This window comes from Ascaphus truei, chromosome 4, assembly GCF_040206685.1.
Source record: "Ascaphus truei isolate aAscTru1 chromosome 4, aAscTru1.hap1, whole genome shotgun sequence".
In the NCBI taxonomy this organism is placed as follows: domain Eukaryota; kingdom Metazoa; phylum Chordata; class Amphibia; order Anura; family Ascaphidae; genus Ascaphus; species Ascaphus truei.
The window spans coordinates 312,481,962-312,501,643 of NC_134486.1; the positions used below are offsets into that span (position 1 = coordinate 312,481,962).

The window sequence follows — 19,682 nt, forward strand, 5'->3', positions numbered from 1 at the left end:
TGCAATGTCGCGCAGGCAGGAAACAAAAGTCCGTACTTCAATAAGGACGGCCATAAAACGCGCAACGGTGTGGCCAATTTTTCGCGAGACAAAATCTTTTGATTTTGTCGCGTTGGCCGGGTCACGTGCGCGGTTCAGCCAATGAGGGCGAACTGCTCCCATGACGTCACGGCCATGCCACCGACAACGCCTCCCTGTTGCGCCTCCTCCACATCCCACGGATCGCCGCTGCAGCAGGAGCGCTCGACACCACGCGCTCCGTCGTGCGCTCCTACTATATCCGAGGCCTACGATCTTTCAGCCTGATTTCTTACCAGAATGATATTTAAGAAGAACTCATGTTGCCTTAAGTTGAAAAGAGCTTCTTTCAGCTGATTAAAGTTCGGCAGGATGCTTGTGTCTCGCTTCCCTTCCATCGCCTCAATGAGTGCTGTATATTGGTATATCATCTCCAGCGATGCATGAAGCTCTGAATCAATGTGCTTGGTGGTGGCTGGAATTGCCTCCTTCAGAATAGTTGGCACTTCAGAGACAGATATCATATTAACACAGGTGTTTCCAGCCAATTACCCTTTAATTGCCAGGGGGCTTTTCAATTACTTCGTAAAGCTTTTGTTCACTTGTATTATTTTACAATTATTAGCACTTTGGAACATAATTCTTAAAAAATTCCCATTTTTAAATTTTTTTTTATGATAAACATCATAAAGTTAATCTGGAAATGTACAATCTAAATTCTAAGACTTGTATACTGCAACACTCATGCTTTTCATCATAGGTGATGTTTTATACATCTGTCACTTGCATGGATAGTGATCTATGTGATTTATAACAATACTGCAATATGCGGAGCCAGCAGTTTCATGGGGAATATAGCAAATAAAAATACCACTTCTGAGTACATTCGCATGTCTCAGACAGATCTGCAACCCTATCTTTCCCCATTATCTAATGCTTCTACTGCAGCCAGGGATTCTGGGTAATGACATGCATATGAGCACAGTGTGTCACTCTTTACTTCTTATCCATTGTAACATGGACCCCTATGAGCTTATGCCTGCTGCATTACACAGCTTTTCAGCACAGCCTGGGTTAAAGAAGTGCATAGTCTGTAATCCTACTCACAGACAGCTATTTTGACCTTTTTGGTCTCATCAGTGGGAGGTTGGTTGCTGGCTATATATAGGAAAAAAGCAACAATATATATATATATATATATATATATATATATATATATATATATATATATATATATATATATATATATATATATATATATATATATATATATATACACACACACACACACATACTTTGCCAACATCTTGCTTGTTTACTACTACTGAAAAAATAACAATAGAGGAAGAAAAGAAAATCAAGCACAAATACCATTTAACAATATAAATAGTGAACACACCTGTGATACCAAAAATAAATATATTACATTTTGAGGTAGTGCAGCTCCAGAAAAAGGACTCACACCGGCATCCAAAACAGGTACACTGAAGCCAGGGGATCAAAAGCGAAAATACTCCCCAAATATGTGGAAAAATACGGTTCTGGGAAAAAAGGGGTCTGCACAATCATCAGGAGTTGATGAAGCTCCTGTGAGTGAAATGCGTAGGGTGAGTGTGCAGATCCTTTGGAGATCCCTGAGCTGTGTGGAAGACTATTCTGAGGATACTGGACCAAGTTCTGCCTGGTCTCTGCCTGCACCTGAGTAGCATTCTTTGTAGATGGCCACCACAGCTTCTAATTCCAGGAGTAAGTGACAGCATCCTATCCACGTTCTGACCAAAGGGTAGTCCACATGCCTGCACCTCTAGCACTTATGTAAGTGTATTACTTTTGAATTGCTGTTTATAAAACAACCTTTAATATCCGTGTCCTCTCTATTTTGTGCGCCTATGGGAATTACCTCATCTCCTGTTCCTGAGGAATATCCACTAGCATTTATTGGAAGAAATCCTCTGAGTTGGTGACTCTGAATAACCACACCGTCTATATTTTGCTTCTCAATTGTGAGTGAGATACCTCCTATTACCAACCCAGCATTTATTTATTTATACGTTATTGCACTATTGTGTGTTTCTCTTATTTTTTTCCACATATATGGGGAGTATTTGCACTTTTGACAAAATAACAAAACAGAGAATTCTTTAAATTTAACGTGTAATTTTCCCAAATGTTTTGTTGATGCCTAGGCCTTTATTCATTTTTTTGCCACAAAGATTGCCACATGTAGACAATTATCAGCAACAAACAAAAATCAAAAAGCCCGAATGCAACATCCAAATGACACAGTATATAGTTAAATACTTACAGTATCTGTCTGTTTTCTCATAAGTAAGGGGTCATTTAGTTAAACTCTTTGGCCAAAGCGTTACAACCCTGCAGCCACATCAAGGCATGACCACTCTGCAGGTCTAACACTAACTGAGAAACTTCTCATTTACCTCTGTAATGGAGGGAGACATTTCTTAATAGACCATTTTCCTCAGGTGCATGAAAAAAACCTGCTACTTAAAAATTGGGAAAGGCGAGGTATAAAACAGGGAGGAGGGGTCCCAAACCTCCAAAGAACTGTTACCAGTTGACAATTAGTAAACACATACAATCCCTGCAAGCTCTGAACCCAACAAGTGGTCATGCCATGACGTGGCTGCAGGCTTATGACACTTTGGCCAAAGAGTATAACTAAATGACTTATGCTAATGAGAAGACAAACAGCAAACCGGAGAGAAAGCACCTAGTAAGGGCACTCTAAACACATAGGTGGTATGGTGAACACTTTAAAACATACACTTTATTCAAATAATTTAAAATAATGGGTGATAAAATAAGAATTAAACGTTTAGATCCTTCATATGAACACTGAATGTGGTGTTCTGGATCAATGAATGCTGACTGCAAATATCCTCTATTAATGTATGTTGCAGTTTGGACCAGTGAGTATGGTGAGTCACTGTCCAGATGAACCAAAGCACCCTAAATGTCGCTGCTGTAGCAGTATGTGCCAGTATAAACAAACCCTAATACGCAGAATATACAGCACTCTAGCATACATAAGGAACCCTAGCCAGGTCTGCCAAAAAACAATGAGGTACTGTGACTGGCTGAATGAATGGGATCCTGGCTAATAATATAGCTAGTACAGAGCTAGGATTACTGTAGATAGATGATAGAATATAGGGTTTGTATGTAATCAGCTCAATATCACTGGCTATGAATATAACCCTAGGAGAAGTGATTATGAGTCTAGGGAGCATTACAATAAGTCCCTAACCACAGTGTGGGTATAACATACTAGGCTCACATACATAGTAACAACGGTAGGGCTGACTCAGCACAGGTAGGTATAAAGTCTGTTCAGCGTCTCTCAGGTAGGTGGTGTTATAATAACCAATCTATCTATGAGGTGGTAAACAGTACTGACCCAACACCAACTCTGTTGTCAGAGTTGATCTCTAAAGGATCAGTACTCAGTGAGAGGTAGGAGATAAATACATGGTAATGCTGAAATAAATAATCAGCTTACTGCTACGTGTGACAGCAGGGAGAAGGGTATCTTGGTTCGTGTGGGCTCCCTATAGATCATCCGATCGCAGAGAAGCACCTAATTTGAAAAATAGCGCACTGCAGTAGCTGCCGTCAGCTGACTCATGTGTGTGAAGGAGTCCTGCGCGTGCACCCATCTGCCGACGCGCACGTTTCACGTAGCCGCTTCCTCAAGGCAGTACAAGGGTGTGTCTCTCCCCCCCCTTGTACTGCCTTGAGGAAGCGGCTACGTGAAATGCCCGCGTCGGCAGATGGGTGCACGCGCAGGACTCCTTCACACACAGGAGTCGCGCTATTTTTCAAATTAGCTGCTTCCCTGCGATCGGATGATCTATAGGGAGCCCACACGAACCAAGATACCCTTCTCCCTGCTGTCACACGTAGCAGTAAGCTGATTATTTATTTCAGCATTACCATGTATTTATCTCCTACCTCTCACTGAGTACTGATCCTTTAGAGATCAACTCTGACAACAGAGTTGGTGTTGGGTCAGTACTGTTTACTACCTTATAGATAGATTGGTTATTATAACACCACCTACCTGAGAGACGCTGAACAGACTTTATACCTACCTGATCTGAGTCAGCCCTACCGTTGTTACTATGTATGTGAGCCTAGTATGTTATACCCACATTGTGGTCAGGGACTTATTGTAATGCTCCCTAGACTCATAATCACTTCTCCTAGGGTTATATTCATAGCCAGTGATATTGAGCTGATTACATACAAACCCTATATTCTATCATCTATCTACAGTATTCCTAGCTCTGTACTAGCTATATTATTAGCCAGGATCCCATTCATTCAGCCAGTCACACTACCTCATTGTTTTTTTGGCAGACCTGGCTATGGTTCCTTATGTATGCTAGAGTGCTGTATATTCTGCGTATTAGGGTTTGTTTATACTGGCACATACTGCTACAGCAGCGACATTTAGGGTGCTTTGGTTCATCTGGACAGTGACTCACCATACTCACTGGTCCAAACTGCAACATACATTAATAGAGGATATTTGCAGTCAGCATTCATTGATCCAGAACACCACATTCAGTGTTCATATGAAGGATCTAAACGTTTAATTCTTATTTTATCACCCATTATTTTAAAATGATTTGAATAAAGTGTATGTTTTAAAGTGTTCACCATACCACCTATGTGTTTAGAGTGCCCTTACTAGGTGCTTTCTCTCCGGTCTGTTGTTATATGCACTTACCTAGGGAGCACCGACACATTTACATTCAGACAGTTGCGGGGGTTCCCTCTTTTGTTACCGAGAAGACAAACAGATAAGTATTTAACTATGACCTTCGTCCTTTTGACGTTGCATTGGGACTTTTTGTTTTTTGTTGTATACAGTACACTTGGCCACACCCAACAGCACTCCTTTTGACAATATATATATATATATATATATATATATATATATATATATATATATATACGGGGCTACCAACAGGGCGGAGGAGAGTCGGGACAAGGGTCCTGGGCACAGAGGCTATAGGGGGCCTGGCCGGCGCTGGAAGTTGGGCTAACTTCTGTGTCCAGCTGCCTGGCTCCTGGTGGCCGCCGCCAGGCCCCGGCTCTCCCCAGCTGCTGCTTGCCTCTTCCCACTCCGTCCTCTCTGTCCTGCCAGTATGCGCCAGAAGCTGGGTGCAACCAGGCCCAGCTTCCGGCAGCAAGAGAGAGTGGCAGTCCCAGCGTGGGAAAAGGCAGACATCTGGGGGGGCGTAGGGGTGTCGGCATCTGGGGGGTCGTAGGGGGTGACGGCATCTAGGGGGGTGTAGGGGGTGTCTGCATCTGGGAGGGCGCAGGGGGCGTGTCAGGAATAGCCCTGACAGTTTCCTAAATCTCCCTCTCTCCAGTTGCTTTGTCTGTCCACAGGGTGTGCTGCTGTTTTTGCCTGCTCTGGGTTTTCCTCTGTCTGTCTCCTCTTGGTGCTCCTGTCCTCCTTCTCTGTCTGTCTTTGTAGTTTCCTGTTTCCTGTATCTCCTGGCCTTTATTTTGTGATCCTGACTCCTGTTTCTGTCATGACCTGACCTGTTCCTTGTAGTTCTGGTAACATTAGTAAAGGCCCTTGCTATTGAACTACCTTGCCCCAGTCTGTTGCATGCTAGCAAATCCCAGCCCCAGCCCTGTTCCCCAGTCCCAGCCCTGTTCCCCAGTCCCAGCCCCTGTTCCTCAGTCCCAGCCCCGGTTCCTCAGTCCCAGCCCCTGTTCCTCAGTCCCAGCCCCTGTTCCTCAGTCCCAGCCCCTGTTCCTCAGTCCCAGCCCCTGTTCCTCAGTCCCAGCCCCTGTTCCTCAGTCCCAGCCCCTGTTCCTCAGTCCCAGCCCCTGTTCCTCAGTCCCAGCCCCTGTTCCTCAGTCCCAGCCCCTGTTCCTCAGTCCCAGCCCCTGTTCCTCAGTCCCAGCCCCTGTTCCTCAGTCCCAGTCCTGTATCTGCTGCTTGCCTCCGACCTCTGCCTGTGACCCCGACCACACCACCTGCCTCCACAGGCAGAGGCCTGTGACCACGACCATGCTATCTGTCGCCTGCCTCTGACCTCTGCATGTGACCCCCGACCACGCTATCTGCCATCTGCCATCTGCCTGCGACCCTCACAATCCTTGCCTGCTCCCCGCTGTTCCGGCTACCGAGGGCCTACCCGCTCCTGGAGTCTCTCTCGTGACAGGGTGTCTATCTGGGGGGGTGGGGGGGAGCGTAGGCGTGTCTGTATCTGGGGGAGTAATGGTAATTGTATCTGGGGATAGTGGTAATTGTATCTGGGGTAGGGGTGTTTGTATCTGGGGGCGTAGTAGTGTCTGTATTTGGGGGGCATAGTAGTGTCTGTATTTGGGGGGCATAGTAGTGTCTGTATTTGGGGGGCGTAGTAGTGTCTGTATCTGGGGGGGAAATGAGGTGTCTGCATCTGGGAGGAATGGGGTGTCTATCTGGCAGGGCATAGGGTTCTCTTTCTGGGGGGGAATAGGGGTGTCTACCTGGGGGGGGAATAGGGGTGTCTATCTGGGGGGGAATAGGGGTGTCTATCTGGGATGGGGGTCGTGGTAATTGTATCTAAGATGGGAGTAGTGGCAATTGTATCTGGGGGTAGTGGCAATTGTATCTGGGGGTAGTGGCAATTGTATCTGAGGGCATAGTGGTGATTGTACTGTATGTAGGGGGGGCGTAGGGGTGCCTGTATCTGGGGGGGGGGTAATATTATATGGGGAGTAGTGGTGTTTGTATCTGGGGGGTAGTGGTAGTGTTATATATTGAGAGGGGATTATTGTGTGTGTATTGGGGGAGGTAATTATTGTGGGGATAATTATTGTGTGGGGGGGTTGTATGGGTATTGGGGGGAATTGTGTGTGTGGCCAGGGAATGAGGGGTAAATGAGTGTGAAGAAAGTGGGATTGAGTAAGAGTGTGTAATTGGGGGGGGGGGGGGGGGGGGCAGGCGAAACTCTAGTCCTGGGCCCCGGGAATTCGGTCGGCGGGCCTGTATGTGGTGGGTGTAGGGTTCAGAGTGTATAGGAATTGTGTGTTTTCATTATCAGGAACAACAACAAAAGGAAAAGGAAAAAATAAGAAATTGTGAATATAATTGTGTACAAGGAGGAGACGATAAGGCCTGCGGTATTTTCCACACAGAAAGAAATTGCTACATCAGTGTATAGCGCTAGAACAGGAGTGGCCAACCTGAGTCCTCAAGGGCCACGAACAGGTCAGGTTTTAATGATATCCCCGCTTCAGCACAAGTGGCTCAATCACTGGGTCAGTCAACGACTGAGCCACCTGTGCTGAAGCAGGGATATCTTTAAAACCTGTATTGTAGGTGGCCCTTGAGGACTGGAGTTGGCCACCCATGCACTAGAAGATCGTGCGTACATGAGCAGGATGAATGACAGGAGTTAGTAGTGTAACATCCTGCAATAGTGGTAGAGTACGTACAGTCATCAATGCCTTCTCCACCTTTCTCGCAGTCCTTGTTGAACAATCGGATGCCAGTGATAATCATGGTAAGCTCCCTCAGCTGCCGCTCCTTGTCTTTCTTGCCAAGAGACAGAAAGGTGCCAAGCTGTGTGTGAGGGAACACACTCTGCAGGGCGGCTGTAACAAACACACAAACTAAAATGTCACACAACGAAGGTTATGGCGTCACTCAAAAGAACACATCAAAATGTCTCCTCCCGTTTTGGCCCATGTGCGCGAGATTGCGATTCGTCTATTGTCAAAAGGAGAAGTCCCGGAGAAGTTACATGGCACATGCATTGTAATGAGATAGATGAAGTGGCACGCTTCTGTACTTCGTCTTTCTCTGCATTAAAATACCGTCTGGGTCTGAGGTGCGGTAAAACCTAGTCATTTCTGCCAGGTGTACAATATTTGAACAACAAGCTAGTTACATATGGAGCATAGAGCAATCTTCATACTTTTTATTCACCGTATAAGTGCTTGTTAAAAGATGATATAATGCTGATGTTTTGATGTGTGGGAGATGTAGAGTCAAAATTATGTTGAATATATAGAAGTTGATTGCCCTGCCCACACTTTAAAAATAGCCCTTTGAGCTGCTTGCAATATGCGCCTTACTTGGGCAGGAACACCATATGTTCTATTTTTAAGTCTATTTTTCTATTATATTTTTGTTTTATTTGGTTGATTTTACGAAGCATGTACGATAACGACAAAAACATGTAGAAGGATTAGCTCTACCGTCTTTAACCGTCCGCTCAACCAGAGCGCTATAGTAGGTAAATGACCAAGTATCCCGGTGCAAAGGGATATGTACCATAGAAAAACACCACAGTGTGTGAGATCAGAGACTCACACAAAAGCCCTTACCTTGCATAACACCACAGTGTGTGAGATTAAGGAGAAGGCTCAGCCAGTGGTAACTACAAAGCGGTCAGGTTAGGAAACGGAGAATCAAGGTTATGAACTCTAAAAGTATAGTACAAATGACCCTACAGTTTAAATGGTCTTCTAGCAGCATTATCACACTTCCAGCTCCATGTTTCTGAAGCAGGATGAATGACCACATTAGACCTTATTACCCTGAGAGGCTCCCGTTATGAAAATAATGAAGATGAAGCTAATTTAACTATTTGTTTAAAGTCTAAGCATAAATTCAGCACAATGTAAAAATGACTTGGGCGGTAGCAGTAGGCCCAGGCGTGCTTAGTCAGTGTGGTGAGAAGTGAAGTGAATGGAAGGGAATGCATTGTGAACTTTGTATTACCCATCTTCTCACTATCTTGAATAGAGGGCAATAGAGTGACGTTAAACCCATGGCTATCACAACTGACGCGGGAACAGTTGGATGCTCTTAGTAAGTTGCCGAGGTGGGACTGTAAATGTCCATCATGGCAGCCCTTTAGTCAGCTGGTGCTACTAGGTTTGGAGATACAGTTGCTTGGTGTTGGTTAAAGGGCTCTTCAGACTACTAATACAGAAAGCCTTCCATTGATTGTTGTTACTGATATAACAATGGGCAGAATGCACTCATACATTGTATGCAGACCAGACATTCAGCAATATGCTGCTTTATATTTTATATATATAAAGGAATTTAAAAAATACCTAAATTCTACGATATATCCAGGGCCCATAATGTTTTTGGCTGTGAACAGAAGTAACTTTATGTGGTTGGAGAGGCACAGTTTAGGTGGCAATGTATAGTGCTCCTTCAAGCAGCAATCCCTCCTCCCATCCCCTAAAAAAGGTGAAGTCATAAAATAATCTGATCATTTTGGTTATGCTGATATTTTTGAGACTGTACATTTTTCTCAAAATCTTTATTTTTTGCAGAGTTTTCGCTTGCTTATTATTGTAGCTTATTATCAGCTGTTACTGTGCCAACCTCTGTTGCCTTGATGAGTGAACGACACTGGTCATTTTAACCTCCCGGGCCCATTTTCACCAATAGATCTCTCCGGGATTCAACCACAGAATTTAAAAAGGGCAGGGCCGCAAAAACAGAAGCAAATGGTATAAAGTAGAGTGGATTGCAGCTTTGATTGGCCACATACCCAACACAGATTAAATAGATGGCAAAGCTATGGAAACCTACTGTCAGTGCATACTGTACAAAGTACTCCAGGCCCTTTCCAGTTAGCAGGAAAACCAAACCAGCATTTTCCTTTTCTATGCGTTAACCAGGCATTTAGGCAAATTGTCTGACCTGTTGCTTCCCTGACGACCTTAATATCAGTAGGGGACCCGAGGCCAGAGCGCAGCAACACATAGCTGACAACCTTGCGATACAGGCTCTCTAACTCCTCCGCTGTGCGTGCCCGACTGTCGGTGATTTCCCTGCATACTGGGTCGAGTCTCGATTCCAGCACATGATGGTGCTCGGCCACAAATTCATCTACAGTAGGGACAAAGCATAACATGGTTAGGGGTGGCTGCACTTCTAAGAGGAGGGGATACATCTTTGCCGTTGCCACGGGGTGATTTTGTGATCATGGCTGTTTTCTTTATCTCTCCGAGTCTCAGACATCACAAAATGGTTTGTAAGATCGCCAGGACAGAGATCCATTACTGGGCTTAGAGAGAGGGAGTGCCCCTTCACGTTTGAGGTGGGAAACTGTAGCTGGAAATTAGTTGAGCTTAGAAACTTTATTTTAGTTGGTCCTTTTTTTTTTTTTTTAAAGATATTCTTCAGGGTGTGTGTGTGTATTTGTTCATATTCCCTTTGCTGCATTTTTCTTTTAAAATGAGCTTAAATTATATTTGACAGACCCATGCATCTGTCTTAAATGCTGTTCTTAAAGGTGCAATGCCACGTAGCTGACCAGAAAACAACTTTTTGTACAGAATATCACAGCTTAGCTTTCCAAAACAATTAGCCATTTGAAATGGAATTTTTTAGTGGTCTCTTAATGGGGAAGTGTGTGGGATAAAGGGCAGGGAAACACTTGATTGACACTGTCCTGAGAGACAATACCGATAGAGGCGGGTGACAGAGGGGCCTCTGGCTGTACAAGCACTAGCTGAACAAACAGTGATATCAGACAAAAGGGAACAGCCAAAGGAAATCAAACCGCTCCTGATTCTCAGCTCATTATGTTTACATAATAAATGTAAACATGACTTGAAATACATATGCGTCAGATCTGAGTAACAAGGGTTTCGCCTTAAACATGTCACTGCCATTAGTTCATTTTGTCCTAGGAAGGATTGCCACTTTACAGTATGTTTGAAGAAGAGTAATCTAGCTCAGGGCTGCGCAAACTTTTTGCCCTGCACCCCAATGCCTGCTCTCCCCCATTGCTCACGCCCCCCTTACCTTGTGTCAAGCGTCAAATGACGCTGCAGGATCATGTAATGTCATGTCACGTGACCCGCGGCATCATTTGATGCCACGTTGCCATGGTGAGTAAAACTAAGGGTAATATACAGAGACCTTGCGCGGTCCCCCGGCATTTGATTTAAATGCCTTTGGGAAAAGCACAGGGACTCTGTAAGCATAGCGACCCCCCCCCTCACCCCCCCCAAAAAAAATATCTTGCGCCCCCTAGTTTGCACCCCCCTGGTATAGCTGTTCACTCTAACCTAAATTAACATTACCATATATTTACAGAAATGTGTCTAGTGAACACTTTAATAATTTCATTTTAGACAAATGAATGGTAAACAGACTGCCACTGCTACTTCAAATAGTTCTTACATACATTTAAAAAATATGAAAATCATTATGATTTTCTTGGCACTGTGATGATATATACGTATGTACAGTACATTATTTACCAGTATAAGTATATATAGCAGACCCTCCAACTGTACCGATTTGGGGGATGCTGTACTGGCCTCTGTGCTGTGTACATGCTTGTACTGATCTCCCCCGCGACTGCACACCACACTCACTACCTCGCTGCTACCGAGGGCCAATCAGAATCTTCAGCAACGCTGATAGGCTGTCCGTGTGGCGTCACTACCTATCAGCGGCGCCGAAGATTTTAACTGGCCCGTAGTTGCAATACAGCTTTTGCGAGAGCACCGGCAGGAAACTTGTTGGTAACCCAAGGACTGCTGCCCGTGCTGCAGGGTGACAACTGCGCCCCTGCGGCCTTGTTCCTCTGCCACTACCTGTCCATCGCAGCAGCCTGGGAATCAGAGTAAGGGGTAAGGCTATGTTATTGGTAAATGTCATAGGGGTGGGGGGTTCTTATGTGGGTTGTTGGGGGTCTATGAGAAGGGCTGGTGGTCTTACTTTAGAAAGCATAAAGATCTGTTAAAAGTAGTAACAAAAAAAAATAATTGTGTAGAATGAGAGTGGACTGCTGCTTTGACACCACATACTGAGTAGTGCGTTTTACTTAATGTCTGCATGTGTACCTTTTTTTCAAACTGAGACATGTTGGAAGGTATGACAGCGAACTTGTGTTCATGTGATTATAACACTGTGTAATATTATACTATGTACAAAATAAAATATGAGCAGCTTTGTACAGCCTGGCTTGAGTTTTCATCTTAGGTTTGTGATAGTAGGTTTATAGACTAGTATTTCAAGTCTTCGTTGTTAATACTGGATCCTTAAATATGACATACTATTCAATATGTATATTAAAATAGAGAATCGCGGACACATTACCTCGGTTTGTGTAGTTCATATCAAAGTACACTTGCATCTTTATTGTTTCAAGGCATAGACTTCTTGTATCAAGCAGTCTGTCCACACAGAGCTTTAAAGAAACATTGAGACGAGTTAATTTCTTGCCAATATTATCTCCATGAAAGGAGATGCACACACAGTGCAAGCGGCTTTATCTTTTATGCACGCTTTCGATAAAATAAACATTTATTAGGTATTGTCTATTTGCTTATAATGGGCTTAACCAAGAGGATTAAAAGCATTTGCTTTTCTAATTCTTAGCTGTTGTGATGAGCAGAATATCCGTTTTCATATAACCAATATATTCGATAATTATTTTACAGCTAGAAACGTAATAAACCAGAGGTAGCCAGCACCACTTCAAGGGCCACCAATAGGTCAGGTTGTTAGGATATCCTGGCTTCAGCACAAGTGATGGAGCCACCTGTGCTGAAGCAGGGATATCCTTAAAACCTGACCTGTTCGTGGCCCTTGAGAACTGGAGCTGGGCACCTCTGCATTCAACACAAACTCAGACACTGCTGGCCTTTCTAGCACTTAAAGATGCAGCCCGCGCCGATTGCCATCTTCTTTTTCTTTTACTTTAAGATATCGCTTCTTACCCACTTCAGCTTTGATTTTATTTTTTAAATCTTATGCTCAGTTCAGAACATATAGTCAAAAAAAGAGAACCCACCGAGGTGGGGGAGACAGCAGGGAGGTCCCAATGGCAGGCACTCAATGCTAGCTGCAGAAGTTGGGGAAATTCCGTATCATAGAACGTGGCGATACCTAAGGCAGTATTCAAATGGCCCTCAACCAATACAGGTGAATAAGAGTCCTGAAATCTGTGTGTAGTAGTTAATTATAATTAAAGTACAATTTATTAATAGTAGTATAAAAGATTGGGGACTATAACGACGTAACTCATAGGCCAAGGATAACTAACTATGAGATCAGCATAAGGCTGTGGTTAGTGATCCATAAAAGACCAAAATAAAAGAGTTCGGTGAGAAGGGCATTAGAGCATTAGAAACCTGGCCCTAGATACAGTACATACCCAGTGGAATGAGGGGGGTGGATATACAGGATAGCCAGCAACAGTGGCGGCGCAAAGGAGGAAGGGCAGGAGAGGTACCCTAGTGACTAAACCTCCAATTAAGGTGTTTGTGAATCGAGTCACTAGAAACTTTGAGTTAGTCTCAGGTTGGACCCCCCACACTAATTTGTCATTGAATGAACTGGCAGCTCTCAGGGAACTCCAGCACAATTCTGACACAGTTATTAATCCCTCCGACAAGGGAGGGAGAAGGCAAGCGTCATGACGTCATCAAGCACGCGACCACGTGATGTCTAATACACCGGTGTAAACTCGAGCAGGATCCAGGATTCCTTGCACTGCTGGGGAGATGTGCTAAAACCTGCTATAGAAATCAAAGGATGCTCAGTATATTAAAACTCATTATAAATGACATTAAGAGTTGAATAAAAAAAAAATGCAGTAGATATTATCTAATACTACAGAACTGATTTATTTAAAAAAAAAAAAAAACCCACTATACATCCTTTTTCTTGCTTGGTAAGCACATTTTTATTACATTTATAGCCTAGCCTCCCGGGCGCTATTTCTTTTTCCTGGGCCTTTCCAGTGTCAGTCCTGTTAGGTGCAGGCAGTGGAAAGGTTAATTCCTTGTTTTGGCTGTGTGTGTGTGTTTTACAGACTTGGATACAATTCTGGTATCCAAAGACAGGCCTGGCAACCACCAGAGAGTGTCAGCCTGAGAGAAGGATACTGATTGGTTCATCCAAAAGCAGTTATCACCAATCAGTACAGTATTCAACCTGTTCTGATATGGGGCAGGATTCCAACCCCCAATCTCAGGTTATAAATTCTGACACTCTCCTAAATTCAGTTGGTAGAGTTCAGAGAGGAGAGAGATGAAGAAGTTCTAGAAGGTGTGAGGAGTCTCTTCCTCCATCCCACCAGGGGATGGGAGGAAGGGTTAACAGGCCTGAAAGGGGCCAAAGGCCTGAGTCAGGGCACTGACCAGGAGATGGGAACAAGGAGAGAAAAGGGATGCAACTGTGTTTGCTGTCTGATATCACCTATCTGCAATAAAGCCAGTTGTACCCAGCATCATTGTAATTACTGTACTGTCTGCTGCCTGCTGTTAAGAAGAACAAGGTGTCAGCATGGCTCATCCTCTGCCCCTGCAGAGAACCTGTGCTGACTGGAGGCGCTGCACCACTCTGGAATGAAAGGTAACCTGCACCCCTGTTCTGGCTCTCCCCACACCATCGCGGAGCACTCAGCCCTCTTGTTCACCAACAGGTCACAGCCCAACACACTTAGAAGTAGCTGGAGATAACATACCCACCCAAATCTCACTTAGGGGTGGGGGAAACAGGGCTACACATGCATACAATACTTGTCAAAACCTTGTAAAATGTACCTTAATAAGCTTCTGCACATCATTTTTGGTGAGGGTTCTCTCCACATTAAATCCATTTCTTGGATCCAACACAACAGCTTTTACCTGAATGGAGTATTAGAGAAATAACTTCTGTTACTGTATATCAGTATAATGCATCACTTTGATTGTAGTGAAGCCCACCTCAATTTGTCTAAGGTCCTCCCCATACTTTGAATGCAACGTGGGTTTCAGATGAGTTAAACGAGTATGTTGTTAATGCGATTTTGAAAGGAAGCGCAACAAGCAACCGCCTCATGGTGTAGTATATCTTTACCAGAACGCCCTCCTACTGTCTCGGTACGTTCTTCCAACCTACCAAGTAGATTGTAAGCTCTTTGCAGCAGGGACTCCTTTTCCTAGATGTTACTTTTATGTCTGAAGCACTTCTTCCCATGATGTGTTATTTGTATTATTTGTTATTTATATCATTGTCACGTGTATTACTGCTGTGAAGCGCTATGTAAAGTAATGGCGCTATATAAATAAAGACATACTGTACATACAATAAGAGAATTGTATCCGATAGTATCGTACTCACAGTTTTAGGTAAAAACAGCTTATCTGCATAATAAATCCTCCTCTTGGGTACAGGATGCCCAGTCTCCTACTACGCGCCGCGTCTGCCTGTAGTATTGGCTGTGATACTTCATCACCGAGTGCTATGAAACGCGTCAGACAGACTTTCTTCCCTCTAGAGGATTCGTAGCTTGACTGCTGCCCGTACGTAAGCTTCACACCACCGGAGCTATCGCCTTTAGCACTGCAGCCAATACTGCAGACGGACGCGGTGCATAATATGAGGCTGGGAATACTGTACCCAAAAGGATTTATTATGCAGATAAGCTGTTTTTACATAAATTGTGAGTACAAGTCTATTGGATACAATTCTCTTATTAACTATATACTACACCATGAGGCGGTTCCTTGTTGTGCTTCCTTTCTAAATTTCTTTAGCATAGTCAATACAGGTATATAAGGAGGTGACATCACACGCCCAATATTTTTTTCCATTTAATCTCCTAGATGGAATCGATAACGTGCAGCGTGTCTCTCAGGTGAGACCTTAGTTTGACCACATACAGTAAGGTTGAAGAACATATTGAGGACAGGCTGGATGTCATTTACCCCACCCTGGAGATAATAGTTCGACATGGAGGGTCCTTTATATTTTTATGAACTTTAGGTAAATTATATAACATTGGCACCCTACGATGTACAATATGTAAAAATGTATATATATTCGAGTAATGATGTTAGATCTTAAAGCCTTCTGTAAATGATTGTAAGATAATATTTGATATTAAAGCAGATATACATACAGTTAGGTCCGGAAATAATTGGACACTGACACAATTTTCATAATTTTGGCTCTGTACGCCACCACAATGAATTTGAAATGAAACAACTGAGATGCAATAGAAGTGCAGACTTTCAGCTTTAATTCAAGGGGTTGAACAAAAATATCATATGAAACGTTTAGGAATTGCAACCATTTTCATACACAGTCCCCTTATTTCAGGGGCTCAAATGTAATTGGACAAATTAACACAATCATAAATAAAACGTTCAGTTTTAATACTTTGTCGAAAATCCTTTGCAGGCAATGACTGCTTGAAGTCTGGAACGCATGGGTTTCATTCTTTATGATGCTTTGCCAGGCCTTTACTGCAGCTGTCTTAAGTTGTTGTTTGTTCGTGGGTCTTTCTGTCTTAAGTTTTGTCTTCAGCAAGTGAAATGAATGCTCGATTGGGTTGAGATCAAGTGATTGACTCGGCCATTGCAGAATATTCCACTTCTTTGCCTTAAAAAAACTCCTGGGTTGCTTTCGCAGTATGTAAAGTGAAGCGCTGTCCATTCATCATCGCTGAATTTGGCTGAATCTGAGCAGACAATATATCCCTATACACTTCAGAAATCATCCGGCTGCTTCTGTCTTCTGTCACATCATCAATAAACACTAGTGACCCAGTTCCATTGTAAGCCATGCATGCCCATGCCATCACACTGCCTCCACCATGTTTTACAGATGATGTGGTATGCTTTGGATCATGAGCCGTTCCAAGCCTTCTCCATACTTTTTTCTTCCCATCATTCTGGTACAGGTTGATCTTAGTTTCATCTGTCCAAAGAATGCTGTTCCAGAACTGGGTGGGCTTTTTTTTTAGATATTGTTTGGCAAGGTCTAATCTGGCCTTTCTATTCTTGAGGCTTATGAATTGTTGCACCTTGTGGTGAACCCTCTGTATTTGCTCCTGTGAAGTCTTCTCTTTATGGTAGACTTGGATAATGATATGCCTACCTCCTGGAGAGTGTTCTTCACTTGTCTGGATGTTGTGAAGGGGTTTTTCTTTACCATGGAAAGGATCCTACAATCATCCACCAGTGTTGTCTTCCGTGGACATCCTGGCCTTTTTGTGTTGCAGAGCTCACCAGTGCGTTCTTTTTTTCTCAGAATGTACCAAACTGTTGATTTGGCCACTCTTAATGTTCCTGCTATCTCTCTGATGGATTTTTTTTTTTTTTGGCAGCCTAAGGATGCCCTGTTTCACCTGCATTGAGAGCTCCTTTGACCGCATGTTGTGGGTTTACAGCAACATCTTCCAAATTCGAATGCCACACCTGGAATCAACTCCAGACCTTTTACCTGCTTAATTGATGATGAAATAACGAAGGAATAGCCCACACCAGTCCATGAAACAGCTTTTAAGTCAATTGTCCAATTACTTTTGGTCCCTTGAAAAAGAGGGGGCAACATATTAAAGAGATGTAATTTCTAAACCCTTCCTCCAATTTGGATGTGAATGCCCTCAAATTAAAGCTGATCGACTGCATTTTAAGCCCATATTCATTATTTAACTGTAACTTGAATTTATTTTGGTACACAGCCGAAATAACAAAACTTGTATCAGTGTCCAATTATTTCCGGACCTAACTGTATGTGTGTGTGTGTGTGTGTATATATTTAAAAAAGCAGGCATACCAAATTATACAATAAATCTGTCTTTACTGGCTCAACGTTTCGACTTCCCAATGGAGCCTTTTTCAAGTACTGTACGTTAGCAGAAGCAACCGCTCCAATGTTTTGGATTATTATTGTTATTGTGTGGCACACACACACAAATCTTGCATTGTTAAACTTGATTGCAAACCAGACCCATACATGGAAGGAACCTCATGATTCATAAACACACTGCAGGTGAACATGCTCAGGACTCTCTTACCACAAAAGCCACCATTGTTTCGGACACAGGCTGCGCCCTTGCTGCACATTCCTGGCCAATTTCCCGGATGATGTTTTTTATAACACTTTCAGCTTGAGGATTTGACATCCTGATAAGAAAGCACATTAATGTTAAAATTAGCAGTTAAAAATAAAGAACATAAAACAACATTTCCCCATTTTGAAGTCAATGGGGAATTTGTGCCTGAGCTGCGGCTTGCACAGAATAAGCCCCTGGGCAGGTATCCTTCCTATCCGGGGCACTCTGTCTCAGTAATATTTATTTCACCGATTTCCTTGAAGATGTTCAATTTTCTTTTTTGCCTGCTTTTTTACTCCTGTTTTTTAAAAACACAGCTGTACGAGTTCAAAGTAGTTTTTGTTATTATTATAATAAATAAGCACCTTTTCTAAAAGATCGTGTCATTCAATTCATAGGAAGTCATATCCTATGGGACAAAATTATATTAATTAATTTACTACTAAAAAAAAAATCAGTGACAGTTGACAAGTCTACACAGGTAAAGTGAGACCTGCAACTCAACCTCTTTACATTTGAATTAAGGCCCTGTTAGTTTATTGGGAGTCGTTAAAACACATTTAAAATTCCTCAGTTGTCAAAGTACTTTTGACACCAAGAAGAACAACCACCCAGCAGCTCAGTGCCTTGTCACAGGAGACAGCACAATCACATTTCACCCTTTCACTTTGATTTAAAGAGTACATTTTTTTTAAACATAGCAAGAGAATAAGTTTACAATCATATCAATAATAAGAAATAGTAATAAAGCAGACTTGCCATGAAAAAACAAGGGTAGAAACGATTACTCTTAAGTGATGTGCACCCAGTCAGTGGGTAACTCCTGCCAGAGAGTGGGATCTGAGTGGTCCTGAATGCGTGCACTTTTCAGTGATCTATTTCCAGGTACCATTTTCCCCACCATGTGATCGGTTTCCTATGACAGCTCTTTATTAACGGGCAAACATAGCAATCATGCTCCCCCTGCACCAACAAAAAGCAGTTATACCGAGTAGTCTACACATGACAGTCACACTCGTTCTACCTGACAGCTCCTGTCCGGTCCTGCAGCAGATTCTGCTGCCTCGGTTTGTTTACAACGCGGTTGCCTTGGAGATAGAACGCAGTCCTGGGGGAGTGGGCGTGGCTTAGACTGGCACCAGCAGCGGCCGACGTCATCTTTAATTTGGGCAAAATGTTCCCTTTCTTCAAATTAAAGGGCAGATGCGCGGAAACCGAAGACCAGAGATTACAAATCGCAGCCGAAAAGCTCAGCCCAGAGTTGCAGGATTCGAGGGAAAGAATATAAAACCCCAAATGTCCGTTTAACCCAGCGCGGAAGGGGTTACAATATGGGAGGGCAGGCGAACCTGGATGTTCCTGATTATGCATCTTTCATGGTAGCTGATAACAGTTCATGGGCATCACGCCTTGTGATGTAGGTTTTTTTAAAGGTATTATAATGGGGAAAATACCGATATGTATTGGTAAAACCTCTCAGGAGAAACTGATTTTCTGAGTCTCACTTCTGGTCAGTGAGGTGGCTAATGAACACAACCAGTGGTTGAACTGTAACTACTAGGGGGGGGGGGGGGGGGGAGAGGGTGTGTGTGGGGGGGGGGGGGGGGGGGGGGAATGGGGGTAACAATACTAGGGGTCCTGAGTACCACTATTTAACAATCTACTAGCCTAGACTAGAGCACAACTACTTTTTATTGAGAAACGTATGTTTATTTTGTTTCTACCTTTCCCAAGCATAAATGTTGTCATCATTCTAAAAATATGGGCATCACCTTTTCCCCAATACATGCTATAAACGAAAAGACAAACACAGAC

General features: G+C 43.4%; 1 protein-coding gene across 2 annotated transcripts in view; it reads right to left on the reverse strand.

The window, feature by feature from the left end:
• CFAP206 (cilia and flagella associated protein 206) overlaps positions 1 to 18,979 on the reverse strand; it is a 40,226-nt gene extending 21,247 nt beyond the window's left edge. Inside the window, exons 1-7 of one of the 2 annotated variants that reach the window (XM_075597853.1) lie at positions 18,892 to 18,979; positions 17,829 to 17,937; positions 14,587 to 14,670; positions 12,134 to 12,224; positions 9,719 to 9,907; positions 7,486 to 7,644; positions 315 to 523 (exon numbers count right to left, since the gene is read on the reverse strand). In XM_075597853.1, coding sequence (XP_075453968.1) covers positions 315 to 523; positions 7,486 to 7,644; positions 9,719 to 9,907; positions 12,134 to 12,224; positions 14,587 to 14,670; positions 17,829 to 17,936 — 840 coding nt within the window. In that variant the 5' untranslated portion in view covers position 17,937; positions 18,892 to 18,979. The other variant, XM_075597854.1, reaches the window with a different exon arrangement.
• Positions 18,980 to 19,682: the final 703 nt, after the last annotated feature.